This window comes from Balaenoptera physalus, assembly GCF_965194825.1.
Source record: "Balaenoptera physalus genome assembly, chromosome: 6".
Taxonomy (NCBI): Eukaryota; Metazoa; Chordata; class Mammalia; order Artiodactyla; family Balaenopteridae; genus Balaenoptera; species Balaenoptera physalus.
This window is the reverse complement of record NC_138885.1, coordinates 131,114,014-131,135,953: the sequence shown is the minus strand read 5'-3', so window position 1 is coordinate 131,135,953 and position 21,940 is coordinate 131,114,014. Positions and strand designations below refer to the sequence as shown.

The following is a 21,940-nucleotide window of genomic DNA, read 5'->3' as shown; positions in this document are numbered from 1 at the left end:
CTTATCTTTCAAAATGAATACCAATTGTAAGAAGGAAACAGGCACGGCATTTGATCAAACAGCTAGGTCCAGCAGTTTCTTCAGATTACAAGGAAATGGCTATCCATGATGCTCTCTGGCTATATAATCTATATTTAAGTTAGACTGGTTTCTGAAAGCTTCCCTAAAAACATGGTACCTTTCCCTGTTTACAGTAGGGTAATTGAATGTTTAATGCCATAAGTGAAACCTCTGAAGGATCAATACCAAAAAAGCACATCATTCAAACATACCTTTACATTCATATTTTAAAGCATGGGAGACTGAGGTCCCATGAATACCCCTGGAATTTCACACATTTTAACACTAGTGTCTGAAAGGAGGGATCTGATTGTTTGATACAATGAATTCTTTTCAAGTTCACAAGTACAAACAGGATTCATAACATAACAGGAAATAAGCAGAGGTTCAGAATGTGCTTATGTTTTATGCCAAAAACCAAAAACAAACAAAAAAGGTGATTGCCTGGCAATTCAAGGAACCTATAGGTGGCCAGTTGAGGTGGTACCTAAGGGTGATTTCTGAAGAACCACACCTAGTGCGCATGCTTTAATAAAGAAATAATAATTAAAATACACACACAAAAAAAGTTTACGTAAATGCTACCTAAACCAAGCTCTGTCTGGGATCTGTGGTTTTTCTCGCCAGAGGCCACCTACCCCAGGGCAAAGTTGCTGTCTTCCCTCCAGTCCACAATGCGGCAGATGAACAGCGTGTTGGCATAATCTTTAGGCCGGGTCACAAAGTCCTGAGGACAGTCCTTGAGAGGTACATAAACTCTAGGCACCCGGTGGTCCGAGGGAGAAAACAGGGCATACTTCCTAAACAGTTCACTGTTCTTATCGGCCAAGAGTTTGAGGAAGCCAGTCGCTGCACGGGAATGTTTTTTTTCCAAGATGTAAACCACCTGAAAATACCAAAGATATAGTCAATGCTGTTTATCTGTAGGACTGGATAACAGTTGGGAGAAGTCAGTAGGATGTTATTTGGTCAACTATCTGGGTCCAGCAGTTTTTCTAAGTCTAAATGAAGTACCTCTCAGTGATGCTCTGTGACTAAGTTATCTATATTTAAGTTGCAACAACTGAAGCCAGCGAGCACATATACCCAAGGAAAACTAAGCAATACACAGATTAATTAGATGAAAGTGCTTTTAAAACCAAGACCTATGTCTCAAAGAAATATGTAAGACTCCAGCAGGGAAGTACGGCTCCAGGTATTTGTTCTGCATTACATTTTTCTCACATGAACTATACCAGTATCTCAGGTGAACAACACAATAGTTGTTTATTTTAAAATGTTATTAAACGTAAATAACTCCTTTATTATGCCTTCAAATGCTGAAACCTTTTAACCTTCCTTCTTTCCAAGATTAAACCCAGTCTCTCATTTCACCAGGCAAAAATTCAATAGCACAAGTACGTGCTATTTCTACGAAGAGAAACACATCATCTTGGACTGACCCATCATTCAGCTCTCTCACTCTCCTGTGCCCCTCCACGGGCTTTTTCACCACATCAAGACCACTAGTGCCTTGACCCTTGCCTTCTCTCTATGTCTGTTAGCTACCTCTTAGCCTTGAGTCCCTTCCTACCTGCCAGAGACACCATGTTTCATCACTTCAAGTCCTGTTACGTATATCATCAAATGCCTCACCCCTCTTGTTGTTCCATTGCACCTACCCCAAAAATCCTCAATTCTGGAACCATTCAGCCACCGCTATTCTCTAACCTTAAACACAAGTTACTGAGTCCACCAGAAAAGAAGAAAATTATAATCATACAGATGGATACCATCACACATTAATGTTATACAACTGTTGCTAGGACCTCAAAATCTCTAAGGTGTTTTTTTAACCTGTTCCCAGTCAGCACAATGTATTCTTTTTTTCTTTTTGGCTGCGTGGGGTCTCAGTTGCGGCAGGCAGGGTCTTCGTTGAGGCGTGTGGCACAGGCTCTTCGTTGCGGCACGCGGGCTTCTCTCTAGTTGTGGCCTGCAGGGTTTTTTCTCTCTCTAGTTGTGGCATGCTAGCTCCAGGGTATGTGGGCTCTGTAGTTTGTGGCACGTGGGCTTAGTTGCCCCACGGCACGTGGGATCTTAGTTCCCCGACCAGGGATCAAACCCACGTCCCCTGCATAGGAAGGCGGATTATTTACCACTGGACCACCAAGGAAGTCCCCAGCATAATCTATTCTTTAAGCCCCACTCTCTTGATCCTTCTTTTGGGACTCCAATTATCTGAATGCTGGATTTTTTTTTACTGTTCCACGGCTTCCTGAGGCTCTGGTCATTTTTTTTCAATGTATTTTCTCTCTGTTCAGATTGGGTAAATTCTATTGATTGGCCCTCAAGTTAACTAATTCTGTGCTGAGTCACCTCTACTCTACTACTGAGCCCATCCAGCAAGTATTTCATTTGTTGCTGTATTTTTCAGTTCTATAATTTCCATTTAGTTCCCTTTTTATAACTTCTATTCCCTTGCTGAGACCTTCAGTTTTCTCATTTGTTTCAAGAGAATTTTTAATTGCTGTTAAAGCATATTTATGATGACTATTTTAAATCGCTATCAGGTAACTGCAGTATCTTGGTGTTGGCATCAACTAACTTGGTGTTAGTTGTCGTTCCTCACTCAAATAGTGATTTTCCTGGTTCTTGGTATAAGGTGATTTTCTAATGTATCCTGGACCTTTTGGCTATAATGTTAGCAGGTTCAAGGTCTTATTTAAATCTTGTCTTTTAGAAGGCAGTCACCCCGTCTAGGGTTAGCATGCAGGTCCCGGACTACTTTTGTGGGCTGTAGTTACAGTGACAATTTAGTTTTCAGAGCCTTTGCAACGCTATTTTGATATGTTTGGTTGACAAGGTACCACTGGGGCTCCCACTAGTTTCTGCTGGTACTGCTGAGGGGCTGGCAGGAACTTCCTGAGGCCTGGGCGCCTGGCTGGTCTCTCTAACGTGGATGAGGAACACATCCTAGCCCACGTCCATGCAGAGACAAAGAGGCTTCTCGTTTAGGGTTTTTGGGGTAGTGGCACCCCCTTCGACTGGTGCTACCTGGCTGCTCAGCATCTCTGGGTGGGAGAGGGGCATCTCAGGCCCATGAGGATAAAGAGGTTTCCTGGACCACATACTTGTGGTAGGATCTCCCTTGCTAGTGCCACCTGGATGCCAGGTGTCTCTGGGTTGGGGAGGGGAGTCTCATACCTATGAGGACAAAGGGGCTTCCCAGGCTGGGCTGCTTGCTGCGGCAGGATCCCCCTTACTGATGTTCCCCCAGCTGTCTGTTACCTCTAGGTGGGGGAGGGGAGTCTCAGGCCCATAGGGACAAAGAGACTTCTGGGGCTAGGTCACCTCTGTGGCAGGATCCCTGTTGTCAGGGCCACCCAGACGCCTGGCATCTCTTGGTGAGGGAGAGAAGTCTCAGGTGTGGTGGGGAAGGAGAGCCCTTTTCCTGGCCACTTGCCATCAGCAGAGATCCCAGTCAATCTGTCTTATAGGTGCTGCTGGGATTGCCTGGTGCTGTTGGAGGGCCACCGGTTAGATGTGAGTGAGGAACAAGTCTGCTTGAGCCACCTTCTAGTGTGGTGTTGGGATCCAGAAACCCGGGGCCTGGGTCCCCTTCTGTTGTTGGAGGGCTTGTAAAGTCCCCTGCTACTACATTGTTCTTCTAGCCCTAGAGTCCCTAGCTAGTTTGCCTTCCTCTTTTCATCTTTTAGAATTCTCCTTCGGTTGTTTCTTATTATTGTCCAGAATTTGTAGCTGTGCTTAGGGGGGAGGAGCAAGGAGAAACGAATCTATGCCATCTTGTCTGATGCTTTTCGTTTTAATGTTCGACAGAACAAGAAGTATACAAATCAGCACGACATTACTCATGATTCATGTGTTAGCTGTCACAGAAATGACTTTACCACAGTGTAAGTTTTGCCTCGTAATTTTAGACTGAATTCATTAAGAAACTATACAAAAACAAATAAACCCCAAAACCAAAAATAGCAAGAGAGGGAGCACCATTGGGGGGCAGCAGCAAATTGCAGAACACAAATTCCACTGAAAGATGTTGCCTCTACTCAGCTCTGACCAAAGTCATTTAAGAACGTGGCCGACTGTTGCTGGATGTTTTGTTTTGTCAAGAGACGCCAGAAGCCTGACACTCCTTTTTTTTTTTTTTTTTGTATAAGCTACTAAGCCAAAAATTTTAAATATTGCACAGGTCAAGCAAAACACAAATTTGTGAGCCAGACCCAGCCCTCGATCTTTCCGTTCATTATACTCTTTCACACCTATCATATTGCCTAGTATATGGTTAGTATTCAAAATGCTTATTAAAATAAAGATCTAGATAACTGAATGGGCAATTGGCAGGGGAGAGTAAAATATATGTAATATAATTTCGAAATTCCTCATGTCGATATGCAGGAAACACTCTCCTAACCAACTTGCTAGACTGAGTGGCAACGCCGCATTCCCAGGTTACACGTGCTGGCGGATGCCTCTGGTAAAGGAAAACCTCATGCTATCACATACTCCATCCTTTGTCATTGTACCACTCCTTCCACCAGGAGCCTATCTGCATAGCGAGGATCAGCTGTGTTTGATCCCATATCTGAATGTCACTAGCATATAAAACTTTTTTTTAAAGATTTAATTTTATTTATTTTTGGCTGTGTTGGGTCTTCATTGTTGCGTGAGGGCTTTCTCTAGTTGTGGCGAGCAGGGGCTACTCTTTGTTGTGGTGCACGGGCTTCTCCTTGTGGTGGTTTCTCTTGTTGCAGAGCGCAGGCCCTAGGCACGCGGGCTTCAGTAGTTGTGGCGCACAGGCTCTAGAGCACAGGCTCAGTAGTTGTGGCGCACGGGCTTAGTTGCTCCACGGCATGTGGGATCTTCCCGGACCAGGGCTCAAACCCATGTCCCCTGCATTGGCAGGCGGATTCTTAACCACTGCGCCACCAGGGAAGTCCTAGCATATATAATTAAAAAATAAAATTGAACTACGCAAAAAAACAAATTGCTTTTGTTACTGGATAACTAAATTAAATACTTTGGAGAAACTAAAAAATACTTATTAAAAACTTACTTTTGAATTAGATATGGTCGTGACAACAATAAAAAAAAATGGAGCAAAAAACTAAAAATCTAGAAGGAGTCTACATTCATATTGCTTCACCAGTACCTAAATTCTCACTCCATTCATTCATTTATTGCCGTGCCGCATGGCATGCAGGATCTTATTTCCCCGACCAGGTATCGAACCCGTGCCCCCTGCAGTGGAAGCGCGGAGTCTTAACCGCTAGACTGTCAGGGAAGCCCCTCTCACTCCACTTTAAATAAACCAAACTGGAAATCATAGATGTCACATTACAAGTGCAGTTTATGCAGAAAAAGATAATGCAGAACCTCAATAAACATACCCATACACAAAGAAAAGGCCTTGGCCCTTCATCCAAAGACAGACAAATGAATATATGTTTAAAGTTATGAAAAAGATTCACTTTTTATGATTCCCTGCTTCCACTGACTTTTCTGATTAACCGACCAACTACAGTCCTAACTGAATTGTATGAGAGGCCTCCAACAGGTAGCTCAGCTACCAGCCAGACAAGTGAAGAAAACAGGCAGAGACCTTTGCTGATCTCTGCAGCGACTTCTCTGGTAAAGCTCTTGTGTCCTGTGACATGAAGGTGTTCTCGTCTTTTGTAACTGGTGCACCAGCATCCTCTTTTCCTAATTTAAAAAAAAGAGAAAAGAAGAGGAGGAGGAATCAGGTAGACACATACCTATTAGGCATACAGACTCATGGGATTTTTAAATTCAGAGCTGCAAGGATTCTTGGATACCATTTACCCCAAACTACTCATTTTACAGAAAAGGAAACCCAGGCCCACAGTGGTTAGGTGACTTGGCTAAGGTCAATTACGTCACTAACTTGTAGTAATGCTCACACTCAGCAGGCCGCATTTTATCTATTTAACATTATTCATATGTTAGGCATCATACAAGTGGAGAGCATCAAATTATGCTGAATTAAACTAAATCGCCTATGTGTCAAAATGCCAAAATAACTAAATGTTATACACTGCCCCAGCCCACAATGAAGAATAGAGATAGGTTAACTTATTATGCACATCTGCTGAAATAAAACAAAATCAAAATAAATGTTAACTTTTAAAAGTACTTTGGTACAGCCATAACAAACAAAATGGTGGAAAATAGATTATATTTATTAAATAAACAAATAAAAAAGCCAACCCTGATTTTCCTGGCTTTTCTTAGTGACATTATATAAAGAGTAAAGTACTTAAAGTCTTTTAATGTTTAATTTCCTTTCTTAAAAAACTTATAAAATTCACATTCACCCAAGAAACTGAAACCACTAAAGAGGGAGTTAGGCTCTGGACCAGAAGTATTAAAACCACTCATGAAAAAAAGCAGCAAATTACAAACTTCTGAACATTTAATATTTTATATTTTCATGTGTTACATTAGATTTCCCCCACAAAATATTCTTATCCAACTCTACTGGAGTTTCTGGATTCTAGGGGTCACAACCAATTCATGTGGGACCCACTCCAGCTAGCTAAGAGAGACTTGTACTTATCATCATTTAGACATTACCAAGGCCAAAATAAATAAATAAATCCTTTTCAGGACTGGCTGCCTCTTAGCAAAGGCTCAGCTAAAAGCCAACTTTACTCTGGGCGTACTCTGGAAACACTGACATGATCTGACCTACTGGGGCTTAAGAACAATCAACTGTATGCTTTTCCATCTATGCTAAAATCTACCTACCATAGTGCCCACTGAAAGCAGAATTCTGTTTTCTAAAAAGAAAAACAAATGAAAACTTTCCCATTGTCGATCACCCTCTTTATCACCCTGTAAAAGAGGGACATCATCCAAGTTCATCTTTTATTTTAGACCAAGTTCAGGGTTCCAAAATCATCAGATGCTTTCAGAACAACATCTTTTATACTCTTAGGGAGAAAAAAACCCCACACAAGTTGTTGACCAGTTCCATAATATATCTTGCCAGTGTGTTCTACAGAACAGGTAATTCAGGAAAGATTAGGAGGCTGGAATTACCATGAACAAGTATACTCTACCTAGATATCTGATATCCGAGTTTCAAGTCTCAAGTCTATGGTCTCAAGAGCTGGCAATCAAGACAGGGTAGTGAAGGTTTTTCCAAGACAGCCCAAATCCGGGGCATGCGGCTTTCTGTAACGGTCACTGATGGCTTCAGATTCCATCCCAACAACAAGCAAGTCCTCTGTTCCAAAGGTTATGCCAGGTTGCATTCAAAAAAAGAGGGCAAGCCATGCAAGTGGGCCCAATTATGATTTTCAGAGATCACACTTGAACATGACCTTTTCAGGTTCTGTGTTCATAAGGATATCCTGGCAGAAATAAGGCTTTGTTCAGACAAAGATGCACTCTAATAAATTAAACTGAAGCTTGTAGCCTTACAGGTGAGCACCACAGATACGTTCAATGAATGTGAAGAAACACACTGCCAGTTTAGAAAAGTGAATCACCTTAACAGGTTTCCAACAACTATGTCTTGCCACACCGAGTAGCAAAGTTGTCAATTTAATGAGAGAAATCTATTGCATTGTTTAATCACAAGATCATTTGTTTCTTCATTTATACCATGTGTATTTACTGAGCACTGGGCATTGAGGATTTAGTGTGAATAAAAGAAAGATGATCCCAGCCCTTATGGAACATACAGTTTAATGTTGGAGTGATATTCAATAAATAAGCGCTCAATAAATATAGAATTATAAACTGTGATGAATGCTAAGAATGAAAGAACACTCCCAAGGAGGAAGAGAAGAGAACATATGATTTAGATTAAGAAGTCAGAGAAAGGCCCTGTGTGCGAGTGACAATTACGCTGAGATATGAGGATGGTGTGTGTAGCAGTGAGGAAGGGGACAAAAGACCCCGAGTGGGGAATGGTACTTGGGAAGGGGTGGAGGCGGGAAGTCCTTGGCACGATCAGGAACAGAAAGACCATGTGGCTGGAGCACAGTGAGCAAGAACGGGCGCGGCCACAAATGGAAACGAGAGGCAGCAGGAGTCGAGTCAGATGGGGCCGTGCAGAAGTTAAGAATCCTGAGTTTAAACCTACATACAATAGGAAGCTGGCTAAGGATTTTGTTCAAGAAAGTGACTGCCTAACTTGAGACTCGGCCAACCTAAGAGGGGATGTTGGGAGACCAGTTAAGAGCTATCGCAAAAGTCCAGACACGAGAGGATAGTGCTACAATACAGGCACTGGAGATGGAAATAAAAGGATCAATTTAAGAGATATTTTGGAGTTGAACTAATAGACTTTGGTGGTAATTAGATGTGAGAGTTTAAGGATTATTAGATATAAGAAATAAAGGATTGCTTCAAGCTTTCTGACATCTGCAGCTAGGCTGATGGAGGCATTACTGACACAGGAAAGACTAGAGAAGGCGGTGAAAATCAAGGGTTCTACTTCAGAGGTGGTTCTATTTGAGAGGCCACCTGTGAGACCTTCAAGTGATGATACTGAGTAAGCAGTTCAACGTGAACATCTGGAACTCAAGAGGAGAGATCTGCACTATGGCTCTAAGTATAATTTATATGCCAAGAACTTCCATATTTATAGTTTTCCAGCCCAAGTTGCAGAGAAGAAATTCAAACCCAAGTCTCTTCAACTACTAAGTTCCCGAAGCTCTTCCACTGATACATCCTCAAGTATGAAGTAATGTGCTGTCAGTGTTAAGGAAATAAGAAAGATTCACTGAGGAAGTGAGTTGGGCTTGAAGGATATACAGATGTTTTGGAGAAAGAAAGTTGAAGGGCATTCCAGGTAAAGGCCAGCACTTGTACAATGGCCCAGAGCTGTGAAAGAGCCTGACATGGTAAAGGATTAGTAAGAGATTCATTGTAGCTACTAACAGGTTGAGGACACAAGTGTTGGGCAGGAAGGGACTGGATGGGGAAAGGAACAAAACTGGTGGGGAGGTGGGATAGGTGCTATGGCAGAGATTCTAGTTACTGCCAAATTATCTATTCTCTTCTTTCCTACTAAGCAGAACTCCGATTTTTTTTTTTTTTTAGCTAGTATTAGTTAGAAGACTACATTCCTCAGTCTTTTTGTAACTAAGCATGGCCTGAATGTCTAAGTTTTAGCCAGTAAGACGCAGGTTAAAGTGCTGTGATTTAAAGGATGGAGGCACAGCCTTCCCCTCTTCCTCCTTCTTGCTGGCTGGAATGTGGATGTGGCAGCTGGACCTCAAGCACTCACCTTGGTCCTGGAGGCTACAGGACAACAGTGCATTCTGCTGTGCACAGCGGCACAGCAGAACTGAAGACTATGGAGCTAACCTATACACCTTGACCTGCCTACCTCTGTTCTTCTTTTCTGTGAGATAGAAATAAACTTTCTTGTTTAAGCCATTGATATTTTAGGATTTAATGCCACTCTCAGCAGAACATACTTCCTAACACACAGGTCCAGACAGTGAAACTGATAAGCCTGGATACTATCCTACAAAGCACTATAAAGGCCAGGGACACATACATTTTAGAGCTATGAATTTGGTAGCGTTCCAGAGTGGAGAGACAATAGTAGCAGAGAGCTTAGGAAGCTGGGGTTACAGTCTAGATGAGATGCAATCAGAATCTAAATTAAGACAGTGGCAGTGACAGTGAACAGAGGCAAGATTTGAGAGAGATTTATGAGAAGGATGCTGCAAAGTGCGTCTCCATCACTATGAATGACTTAGTACAAAAAAGGGGCTTAAGTTAAAAGAGCTTTTGATTGACTATCAGGGAAAATGCTTTCATAGAACGATGAAACTCCCTGATGAATTACTAGAAGAGGGCAGAGCTGCCGGCAGTCCTCAACGAAGGAAAAGGTTATGTTTCCCCACAGCCTTCAGTCTGCCGTACTGAAGGCAGAGCCGGCCCCATGCATTCTGTGGCCCCTTCCAGTTAAAAATGTCCAGAAACTAGTGACTACCAAAATTCTTCATCTAAAGAACAGAATTTTCTAAAAACTGGACACACTACAAATATAAGCAACTGCTCACTATATTCTCCAAAAAAAACACTCTAGGAGGGAAAATCCAGTAAAATCCTAATCTCTTTATACAGATTACCTGGAACTTCTATTTTAAACATTCAAAAAGTAAAACACCATGGTTTGCTGGAGTTGGCATTGCCACTTCCTTAAAAATGATTCTGAATTGGCCTTCTCATACACAAACAATGGACTGACAAGGCTGATGATTCTTAACACTTGACAAATTCATCAGGTTTTCAGATGATTAGACTGTGATACTAAGTAAAGGCAATGTGAAGAAAAAAGCAAGGAATTGGGCAAAAAGGTGTTTCAATCTTTCCAATTAAAAGAGTGACAAACTCTGACAAATCCAAGCTTTCTCATCTCTGAATGAAGGGTCACAGAAATTTATAATTTCCACCAAGAACTCAATGAAAACTGTAATATAAATTGGTCCATGAAAACAATTCCCCTCAGATCTCTCAAAATCAACCAACGAGGAAAAGTTACTTTCTGGGCCCCTCTCCCCAGTGAAATGTAGGCATGACAACACAAGTCCTCACAGGGCAAGGTAACATTCATGTTAGAATAATTTTCTGGATGTCCCTGGTGGCACAGTGGCTAAGAATCCGCCTACCAATGCAGGGGACACTGGTTTGAGCCCTGGTCCAAGAAGATCCCACATGCCGCCGAGCAACCAAGCCCGTGTGCCACAACTACTGAGCCTGTGCTCCAGAACCCTCAAGCCGCAACTACTGAGCCCGCACGCCACAACCAGTGAAGACCGAGTGCCTAGAGCCCATGCTTTGCAACAAGAGAAGCCACCACAATGAGAAGCATGCGCACCACAACGAAGAGTAGCCCCTGCTCACCACAACTAGGGAAAGCCCGGGCGCAGCAACGAAGACCCAACGCAGCCAAAAGTAAAATTAATTAATTAATTAATTATTTAAAAAATAAGGAAACAGTCTCCTGTGACTATGAAAAACAAACAAACAAAGAATCATTTTCTGTGCTGCAAGTTTGCCAGTCCAAGCAAATCTCTCACCCTGAAATAAAGCTACTGCAATTGTACGGTGCCACAGAACGTTCACAGTGTGTTCACATACATCACCTCATTTGATCCACACCATAACTTCATACAACGGGTACAGTGGATATTGTTATTCCAGTTTCACCAAGGAAATGGAAGTACTGAAGGGGTAGAGCCAGCCGAAGACATCATTCAGGGATCCTGGTGCTAACTGTGGCAGCCTGTTTTCCACACAAGCAAGAATCAGAGCATCATGGGAAGAGCCATGAAAACCTACATCAAGATATTGCTTAAGTGGCCGTGGGACTCCCTGAAATGCTGGCGTCAACTCAATGAAGGTTCTGAATATCTGTGGAGTGTCAGGCACTACAAATGACCCTGGCTCTGTCCTCGGAAACTCGTGTACTAGAAATGAAACAAAATGCAAACAAATACTGAAGTACATGGAGTTGGTGACTGCTGGCAAGCAGTGTGCCCAAAGGCAGTGAGAAGGGAGCCAGGGAGTTTGACAGTGAACCCCCGAGCTAAAATGGGAAGGCTGAGTAGGAGCTGGCTAGATGGATGGGCATGGGGCACATTCCAGAAAGGAAGACATGTGTAAGGCACATAATCAAGAGTAAAATGAGAAGGACAAAGGTTCTCTGTGTCTAAACATGTTGCAGGGACCAGACCACAAAAGGCCTCACATGACATGCTGAAGAGCATGTATTTTACATTTTAGGGATGGAAAGCCACTGAAAAATATGAGAATAACATAATCAGAATTATACTTGATGAGGAGTCAAGGGTTGGCCTATTGCTCCTTTGAAGATAATCTGTCTTTTTCTCTAGCTGCTTTTAAGATTTTCCCTTTGGTTTTCTGTAGTTTCATCTTGATGTATCTAAGTTTGGATTTTTTTTTTTTTTAATTCTACTTACAATCATTGGTTGTAAATCTGTGGTTTGGTATCTCAACTGTTATGGAAAATCTCAGCCATTATCTTTAAATTTCACCTTTGCTCATTTTCTCTCTCATCTCCTTTCTAGGTCTCTAATTAAACTTATTTAGACCTCACTCTATTCTCTATGTCTCTTACCCTCTCCCTCTGCATTTTCTATTTGTCTCTCCATGCTATACTCTGGATAATTTTTTCTGACCGTCTTCCAGTTTGTTAATTTTCTCTTCAGCTTTATTCAATCTTCTGTTAAATGTATCCATTGAGGTTCTTCTCTTTAAAATATTTAATCAGATATATACTTTTCCTCATCCACTGAGTTTTAAATTTCATTACTGTTATGTTTCTTTCTAGAAGTTTTATTTGATTCCTTTTTTAATTTGCTATGTCACATTTCATAGTTTCTTATTCTTTGAGGATATCTTCAAGTTTATCTTTTATTTCTTTAAACACAGTAGTTTTTTACAGATGGTAATGATTCCAATATCTGATGACGTTTATGAAGGGCTGTTTCTGTTGTCTGTGGCTGCTGATGACTCTTGCCCTTGGAGTATGGTTTCCTTGGGTGCCTGGTTATATGTACGTGCCGGTTACTGAATAATCTGAGGCCTAGGCAGAAGAAACCTTGCTTCTGAAAGAATTTCCACTTGATTTTGCCAGACACCCAGAGGCACAACTAGCCCATAAACCAATTCAAGACTTGAGATTCCTTGGTTGAGCCAGTCAGCTTGAACCCGGGCTGCAATTCCACAAGAGAGCTGGTATGTTTCAGGTCCACCCTCACCGTGACAGTGCAGTCCTTTGGGGTCCCAGCTTCTTGTGGGAAACCTGGGCTTTATTTCTGTCCCCCACAACCGCTGGTCAAACCTGCACTCTTGCATGGGTTTTCCACCCCAACTTTAACCTGGTAATGCCTGTGAGCTCTTTGATGCTTTAAGAAGAAGGCTGGGTTTGGTTTGGTTTTTGTATTTTATCTAAATAATATTTTTGGTTGTTTCAGTAGGAGGGTGCATGTCTGAATAAAAGTTCACCATTACTATCAACAGAAAGTCACTAGAGTTTGTATTTCAGAAATATTTTTCAGGTGGCAGTGTAGAGCCTAGTGAGTAGTGACAGGAGTTAAGAACAGGAGAGGGGCAGTGGTGATCTGTGCAGGAAACACAACAAGGAAGCTACTGCGATAATGCCCAATGTTACATTAAGCAAAAGCACAAGGGGTGGAGAGAAGAGACAGGTATTCTCACATTTCTTTTTCTCAGCAACCCCATGAGGGAAGCATTACTATTCTGGTTCTTATAGCAATCAGCAGTTCAAAGAGGTAAAGTAATTTATCCCAGGGTTCATCCAAGGAGATGGTTAGTAGAGATGGCATCAGAACCCAGTATGACTCCAATTCCAAACTCTTCTTACCACAGTATGATGAGATCTGGAAGAAAGACAGGTGCATGTGGGTGGGTTCCAATGAGGATGGGAGGGTTGCCAAAAATTTTTTAGTTCACTTAAAGACATCGAAGGATTTTAAATTTTAGAAGATGCCAAGTGATAAACAGCTCTCTAAATAACTTCACTGCTTCCACCCACAGAAATGACAGAGTAGTTAAAAGCATGAGCTTTGGGACTTCCCTGGTGGCGCAGTGGTTAAGAATCCGCCTGCCAGTTCAGGGGACACGGGTTCGAGCCCTGGTCCGGGAAGATCCTACATGCCGCTGAGCAACTAAGCCCGTGCGCCACAACTACTGAGCCTGCACTCTAGAGCCCACGAGCCACAACTACTGAAGCCTGTGTGCCTAGGGCCCGTGCTCTGCAACAAGAGAAGCCACTGTGATGAGAAGCCCACACACCGTAATGAAGAGCAGCCCCCGCTCGCCGCAACTAGAGAAAAGCCAGTGCACAGCAACAAAGACCCAACGCAGCCAAAAATTAATTATTTTTAAAAAGTCATGAAACTTTCAAAAAAAAAAAGCATGAGCTTTGGAGTCACAAGACCTAAATTCAAACCTAGGTCCTGTGATCTTGAACTTGTGGCTTTGAACAAGTTACTCCCTCTCTCAATTTCCTCCTTTGGAAATCAGGAATAGTATACATGAGTTATGTTTACACGGAGTGCCCCGGCACAAAGTACATTAACAAAAATTGTTAGATATTACTACTCATGTTGTTGTCATGGTTATTATCATTAGCTCTTGGTAGTCAGTTTTGAGTGAATCCAACCCTGTTACCCTGGACACAACTGACTGGAAAGGACTGGTACACAGGGATGGCAACATTATAAAATGGGTCGCATTTCCTCATCTGTAAAATGTAACCCATCTTATAGAGTTAGTGGGAAGATTAAATGAAGTTAATGTGTGCAAAAGTGCCACAGTGGCTAGAACACAGCAAGCACTCAATAATTGCTATATAATATATATTTAGATTGCATGTGCTTCTCTGTATGCTTGGTGAATTCTGTGCAAAGTAAGGAGGGAGAAGAGATGGTGCCACATAGGTAGGCAGAGGCCAGGTCAACGTTACGAAGTTTGAATTTATCCCAAAGGCAATGGAGAGCTATGGAAGAAAGCAGTCAGGGGACTAATAATGGCTTATGGTTTAAGAAGTTCACACTGGTTGCTATATGGGGAACAGATTTAGAAGTGAAACCAGAGGCAGAAAGGTCAGTTAGCAGGTTACCACAATAAATCAAACTAGTGGCAGAGGGAATGGAGGGTTCTAGATAGAGAGGTATTTATTATAAAAGGCAAAACTGACAAGATTATTCAGATGCTAGTTGGGAACTAGAGGCTGGGGAAGTTACAGGGGTAGAGTAAGGAATGGGAAAAACTGCCTAATTTCCTTATAACAGATGTTCTCAAAGTGTAGTCCCCTGACCAGCAACATCAGCATTACCTGGGACTCCGAGAAATGCAAATTCTCAGACCCCACCCAAGACCTACTGCCTCAGAACCTCTGGGGATGGGGCCCAGCCATCTGAACACACTTTCCAGGGGACTCTGACGCCCACTAAAGTGAAGAGCCACTGCTCTAGACAAATGAGCCATGACCTGCTATAGGAAGAGCACCTTCAGGCAATCGGGAGGGGATATAAGTTCAGTCGGACTTAGCGAGTTTGAGGTGTTGGATATTACATCTGATGCTTAAGAGAGAGTTCTGGGCTGGAGACAGAAATGAGCATGTCGTGTGCGTACAGAGGACAAATGAACAAGTAGACTGGTTCCCTCGGAGATGGTTCAGAATCAGAAGGGAAGACAGCCTAGGATAGAGCAGTGAGGAACAACATTATTTAAGGAAGTGCAAGTAGAAAAGTTTGCAAAAGAAACTGAGGTGTGATCAGAAAGGTAGCAGAATAATCAGCCTAATGTGAAGTCAGAGAAGCCAAAGAAAGCATGCGTTTCAGTAAGAAAAGTATGGTCAGCAGTGTAGACTTAGTGACAAGGTCACAGGAGGAAATGGAGTGAAGCAGAACGCCGTGTGCGGGGAACTGACTGCGGAGACGAGGGTGTGTACCAGGCTCCGGAAGGCTGGCTGTGAAGGCGAAGGCCGGGAACAGCACAGGGTGGAAGCTGCAGGGGGAGAAAGAAATCACACGTGGTTTCTTGTATTTTTTTAAGATAAGAGAAGCCTGAACAGTTAATTGCTGATAGGAAAGAATCACTAAAGAAGGTGTGGTTGAAGAGGGCACAACAAAGAAAGGGAGGGGACCCTGGGCAGGAAGGGAGGGGACCCAGAACCCAGAGGGAAGGATTAACCTCAGGCAGAAGGTCAGAGAGATGCCAACTTCACTGTATCAAAATAAGTGGAGGAGGGAAGGAGTCTAGACACAAGCCATTCCTAAGTAGAAAGCTGAGCGGGTTCCACAGGGGAAGCGGGCGGGCAACAGCTCTGGTTTTTTGAAACGTAGAAGCCAATTCATCTGTTGAAAAGCGCTAGAGAGGTGGAGGATACCTAATATATTCAGCGTTGGGTTCCACAGTCCCAGGGGAGGATCACACGCGAATGGCTTCCCAAAACAGTGGCCCTGAGCACGCCAGGCGCTGCACTCTATGCATTCAAAATATAATAGTAAAACATTTACAAAATAGTAACTAGTTATTGAGCACCTATGGCACACACCTGGCACTGTGTTAGATGATTCATATGCACTGCCAAATTTAATATTCTCCAATAATCCAATGAGGTAGGCAAGTATTATCATGCCAATTTTAGAGATGAGGCTCAAAAAGATCATTTAGGAAATGAGGCTCACGAACATCAAATAACATGCTTGCTCATGGATACCAGCTACGAAATGACAAGGGCAGGATTCAAACCTAAGTCTCATCCTCTTCCCATGATGCCACACAGCCTTCAGGATTTGAACAGGATGAATGGAAGTGAGAATGGAAAAGAAAACATGATTTTTGAGAGATGTGCCTGAATGATAAGATACTGGGAGAAGTCAATCAACTCTTGGGCCCATTTTGAGTTTGGGGTGACAATGGGATATAAGTATGATCACGTCCTTTACCCAAGCTGGAGACATGGTTCTACATCTTGGGGCAGAGATTGGGAATATCAATTAGATGATAACAATGAAAACACTGTCTGAAAGTAGACAGATGTGTATAGACTGGGGAAAGAAGGACTTCATATAAGAGTAACAGAATAAATAAATGAATGAAAAGAAAGCTAATACTCAAGCATTAAAAGGAAAAAAAATCCCTTCACTACCCAAATTTCCTTCCTTGTTCTAATTTACAGACTGGTGAGAGATGAAGAACAGGGGGACTCATGTGTCAGAACTTGGTCACCCTTCTCCCCAGGCTGACCATGAAGATACCTTCAGGTTCCTGAGTTGAAGCTGTGCCTTGGACAGAGTGATTTTCGTGCCCAAACCTGAGTCCTTCACAGGGTCTTCTCAGACGGGGCTTCGCACTGATTCACATTCCCAGCTGTTAACTGTATTAATTACATCATCAACACTGCTTTTCTCTGAGCACTCTCTGCTCCAAATCTTTCTCTTGCCCAGGAGAAACCACTTTTAAATTTCTCTCTACTAAAGCTTTAATTGGCTTTTAGCTTCATGGCTCCCAAAAGACCCAAAATGTAGGCCCACATACTTATGTGCTCCCATCTGTAGCTGGCTTTAACTTACTAATTCTGCATCTTTCCCAACAGATGAATGACTCCTCCAAGTTTAAGTTGACTTCCATCTGAGTTTTTCTTAAAGGGAACAAGCTTGACCTGTTATTGTGACATGATCATTTCAACACCAGAAGCACAGTGTTTACTAAAATCTGACTAGTGTTTCTTTACCTGTCTTCTAAAGGCTAGCTATCCATCAAAACTTCAAGAAATGAAAAAGGTGCTGAGCTATCATAGAGGGTTAAGTAGAGACTGGCCTCCCCCCACAAGCATGGGAAGCTAAAGTAAATGAGTTTTGTTCTGTTTTGAGCCTGTGATCCACATATATCAAACATATATCTCTCTCATGTTCTAAGTCTCTTAAAGCACATGTGATAGTTCATCCTATTGAACATTTCCAACAGGGATAATAAGATCCAGCCCACTGCTTGGGCAAAAGGGAAAGTATTAAAATGCTGCTTCTGAAGAGTCAGTCCTCTTTATCAATTCAGTTCCTATTACCTAAAAATAGGACTCCAAAATGATCATTACCAGGCAAATGAAAACAGGTAGGTTAAAGAAGAAAAAATTCTTATAGGCTGCATCATTTCTGAGACCCAGCAAGCCCCCTAGGAAACAGAACAATACACCACTCAAAAATAGCTAATGTTTGAAGCATCTTTAATGGAAAATTGCTTCTCCTTAATAAGGTAACAACCTCTAGCTCTAAGTGCAAATCAGGCAGATCACTCCAGCCAGGTTATATAGACATGGATGAGTCATTGCTTTTGATGCCAAACTGACGAATCTGAAGGTTTTATAATGGATCCTATGTGGCTGCTGTGGAGAAAAAGGATTCAGGTGTTAAACAGGAAAGCAGCTAGTTTGGTTCTTCCTCAGTTTCAAAGAAGGAAAGGAAGGGTAATCTTTTGCAGAACATTTGCTGAGTACAAGACTGTTCTGGGGGTTGAAAGTAGATGAAAGATGAGCAAAAACAGTTATATGAGGGAAATAAAGAAAATATTCAGCCATAATAATATCAGTCACGGAATGTGAACTGAAAAAAGAAACAAGTACCTAGTAAGAAGAGTCACGGAAAGGAAAGATCACACATCTAGTTGGAAGAAATAAGTACAGGCTCGTGGGGAAAACACCCTGTGGTTGAGCGGACTCTAAGACGGCCCCCAGTGATCCTCACAGCTCCCGCTCTCACACCGTGCTATAGCCCCCCTCCCTCTGAGTGTGGGCAGGACCTAACGACTTGCTTCTAATCAACAAAATATGGCCAACGTGACAGGATGTCACTTCCATGATTACGTTCCATAAGACTGTAACTTCCACCTTGAAAACAGACTCTCTCCCTTGCTGGATCTGATGAAGCCAGCTGCCATAGAGAGGCCCACACCAGCAGCCAGCAAGGAAGTGAGGTCCTCAGTCCAAAAGCCCGCAAGGAACTGAATCTAGCCAACAACCATATAAACTTGGAAGAACACCCTTCCCCAGTAGAGCCTTCAGATGGCTGACACCTTGATTGCAACCTTCTGAGAAACCCTGAAGCAGAGGACCACGCTGGGCCACGCCCAGATTCCTGACTAAAGGGGAACCTTGTTTCCTCTACTCATAACACTTAGGATACAAAATGTATGGGTTTTTCACACCAAGCAATTCTGCAAGTCTCTGTGGACACCACCTGGGGTCGACAATTTAAGTCAATTCTGATACTACCTGGAGTGAGTACAGACCTCACAGATTAAGGGCTCAGTCCCATGAGACTGCTTGCCCCCACCCCCCCACTTCAGACCCCAAATGCAAGTAGTGGGCCTCCAGATTACCTACACTCTGTCTGAGTTGGCTGCAAATTGAGGGGGTTCCCACGACCCCATCCTTAGGTTTGATAATCTGTCATAACAGTTCACAGAACTCAGGGCAGCATTTAACTTACATTTACTGGTTTAGTATAAAGGATATCATAAAGGATATAGCCAAGGAGGTACATAGGAGGCCCAGAGGATCCTGAGCACAGGAGCTTCTGTCCCCATGGAGTCGAGGGGTGCACCACCCTCTCAGCACATGGATGTATTCGCCAAGCTAGAAGCTCTCCAAACCCTATAGTTCAGAAATTTTTATGGAGGCTTCATCATGTAGGCATGATCAAATATTAACTCAATGTTCAGCCTCTCTCCACTCCCTGAAGGATAGGGGTGGGGCTGAAAATGTCAAGCTTCTAACCATAGCCTGAAATGATTAGAATCATTTCATGACCAACCCCATCCGGAAGCTATCCAGGAGTCCACCAAGAGTTGCCTCATAGAACAATGGATGCTCCTATCACCATCATCACTCAGGAAATGACAAGGGTTTTAGAAGCTCTGTGTCAAGGAACCAGGGTCAAAGACCACATATTAGAACAAAAGATGCTCCTAGCATCGCTATCACTCAGGAAATTCAAAGGTCTTTAGGAGCTCTGTGTCAGGAAGCAGGGGCAGAAGCCAAATATATATTTCTTATTATGTTCTACTGACCCACAGAAAATGTGAGATAGTAAACGTGTTGTTTTAAGTCTGTGCCAAATTTGTTACACAGCGATAATTAATACACACTTAAAACGACAGTTGACATTTGAAGGTTAGAGGAATTTTCACAGGAGGAGACAGGGAATTAGGCAGCATTCATGGCAGAAAAGAGGAGGCACAGAGACACAAAGGCAGAAGAGGGAAGTGAGTGCTTAGGAACCATACAAGGCCCGGTTTGTTTGGATGTGAGGTCTGAGTGGGCAGGTGCAAGAACATAGGCTGGGGGCTTCCCTGGTGGCGCAGTGGTTAAGAATCCGCCTGCCAAGGCAGGGAACAGGGGTTCGAGTCCTGGTCCGGGAAGATCCCACATGCCACGGAGCAACTAAGCCCGTGTGCCACAACTACTGAGCCTGCGCTCTAGAGCTCACAAGCCACAACTACTGAAGTCCACACGCCTAGAGCCCATGCTCTGCAACAAGAGAAGCCACTGCAATGAGAAGCCCATGCACCGCAACGAAGAGCAGCCCTAGCTCATTGCAACTAGAGAAAGCCCGCGCACAGCAACAAAGACCCAACACAGCCAAAAATAAAATAAATAAATAAATTTATTTTTTTAAAAAAAAGTAACATAGGCTGGAGAGACAGGCAGGAGACCCCTGGTGGACAAGGACGGCCAAAAAGAGCCATCAGAGCTCATCACTGACATCATGCGGTCTGAGAACCTCTATAGGAAGATTCATTTGACACTTCTTGCTTCAAGAGGCGACAGGCTTCAAAAAATGATTTGGAAAATGCTCATAACTAAATGTATACTTTATTCTTTTTAAGGTACTTTCCCTTCCATTACCTCATTTGATTTATGCAAGGACCTGTGAAGAAGTCAAGGCAGGTATTTATTATGAAGTTTTTTTTGTTTTTGTTTTTTTACAAATAAGGAAAATGAAGCAGTAAGAGGCAAGAATGACTGGCAGAGCTTTTGTTCAGTACTTTTTTGTTTCCTACTAGGAGTGTTGCCACATTTTATTGGCTCCTCCTTCCCTGGTGGAGATGCAAACAGGGCTAGCCAAACAGGTTTGGATCCTGGCCCCAATGTAGCAGGGTAGGCCCAAGGAGCATTTATACCTAGAAGAGTAGGTGCAGTGAGGCCTGGGTGAACTGTAGAGTCAAGAGTACAATAGTTTAGTCCATATAAGCTGATATCAAAAGAGCTTTGAAATAAGGAGGGTCAAAATGAACATTAGATCCCAAGTCAACACTATCAAGTTTATACTCGATTGCTGCCTCTGCCTCAAGCAAATGAGTCAGAGCTGAGGGGACTGGCCAAACAGGGGTCAGCTAACTGGGAGCGGAGATGAGAGACTTTACTATGCAGCTGAGCTTTACTCAGGGGCCTAGTAAAAGGGTGTGCAGGGGTGGGAGGCTGGTTCCACTTAAAGGGATAGGGGTGACTCATTTATTTTTTAGTTTGCCTTTTTTTTTTAAGCAGTATCTGAAAAGCAGGGACAATTTTCTACTGCAAAATGTTAAATAAGATCTGTCCTTAATGGTGGAGGTTCTACACCCAGAGTAGGACACCCAGTTCCCTCTCCCCATCCAGAGCCACACAAGCCAGTTTTTTCCCCCCCAATAGGCTTAGTTGGAGTCTTCAACAGCTTTTTGTAAATCTCAACAGGTTATAGCTACCAATACTCCATTAGTCAAGCAAAGGTTTCCCCTGACATGTTGCTGCATGACTTGAAAAATCTAGTTGGTAGTTCTGAAGGGAGAATGGGCATTATTTAGAGTGACCCAAAGGGGTACTCAATGCCAGTAAGATGAATCATAGTTCTGCATAGTGGCAAAGAAAGGGTCTCTATCAAAGCAAAAAAAAAAAAACCCACAAGAAACCTTAAGAAAGCAGGTTAAACATTAAGTTACAAAAAAGGCTTCATTATTCAACTGAATAAAGCTTCCAAATTCTGCCTAGAGGGGTGAAAGGGGAAGAGCTACTTGATTGGGCCTTCCCTTCTTGGAGTCTGATGACCTGAAAACTAACTTCACAGACGAAAGTGCTCAGAATCCCAGGTCGAGGGAAGTGGGGATGAAGACATTAACCATCCCCATCTGTAATGATTCTCATTTTCCCAGTTCAATAATATCAAATTGAACTTTTCTCTTTCAATCCATTCTTTCAAAATAATGGTTAAATGCAAAAAAAAAAGAGGGGGTCCTCCCTGAATAAAGGTTATTTTAAATAATTGTGAGAATCAGTCTTTTTAAATAAAAATAATCTTTAATCATT

General features: G+C 42.7%; 1 protein-coding gene across 2 annotated transcripts in view; it reads right to left on the bottom strand.

The window, feature by feature from the left end:
* DIS3L2 (DIS3 like 3'-5' exoribonuclease 2) overlaps positions 1-21,940 on the bottom strand; it is a 380,422-nt gene that overhangs the window by 213,449 nt on the left and 145,033 nt on the right. For both annotated transcript variants that reach the window (XM_082466171.1, XM_082466170.1), the window contains 2 exons: positions 5,660-5,760; positions 699-946 (listed from right to left, as the gene is read on the bottom strand). In XM_082466171.1, the coding sequence (XP_082322297.1) occupies positions 699-946; positions 5,660-5,760 (349 nt within the window). The remainder of the gene's footprint in view (positions 1-698; positions 947-5,659; positions 5,761-21,940) is intronic.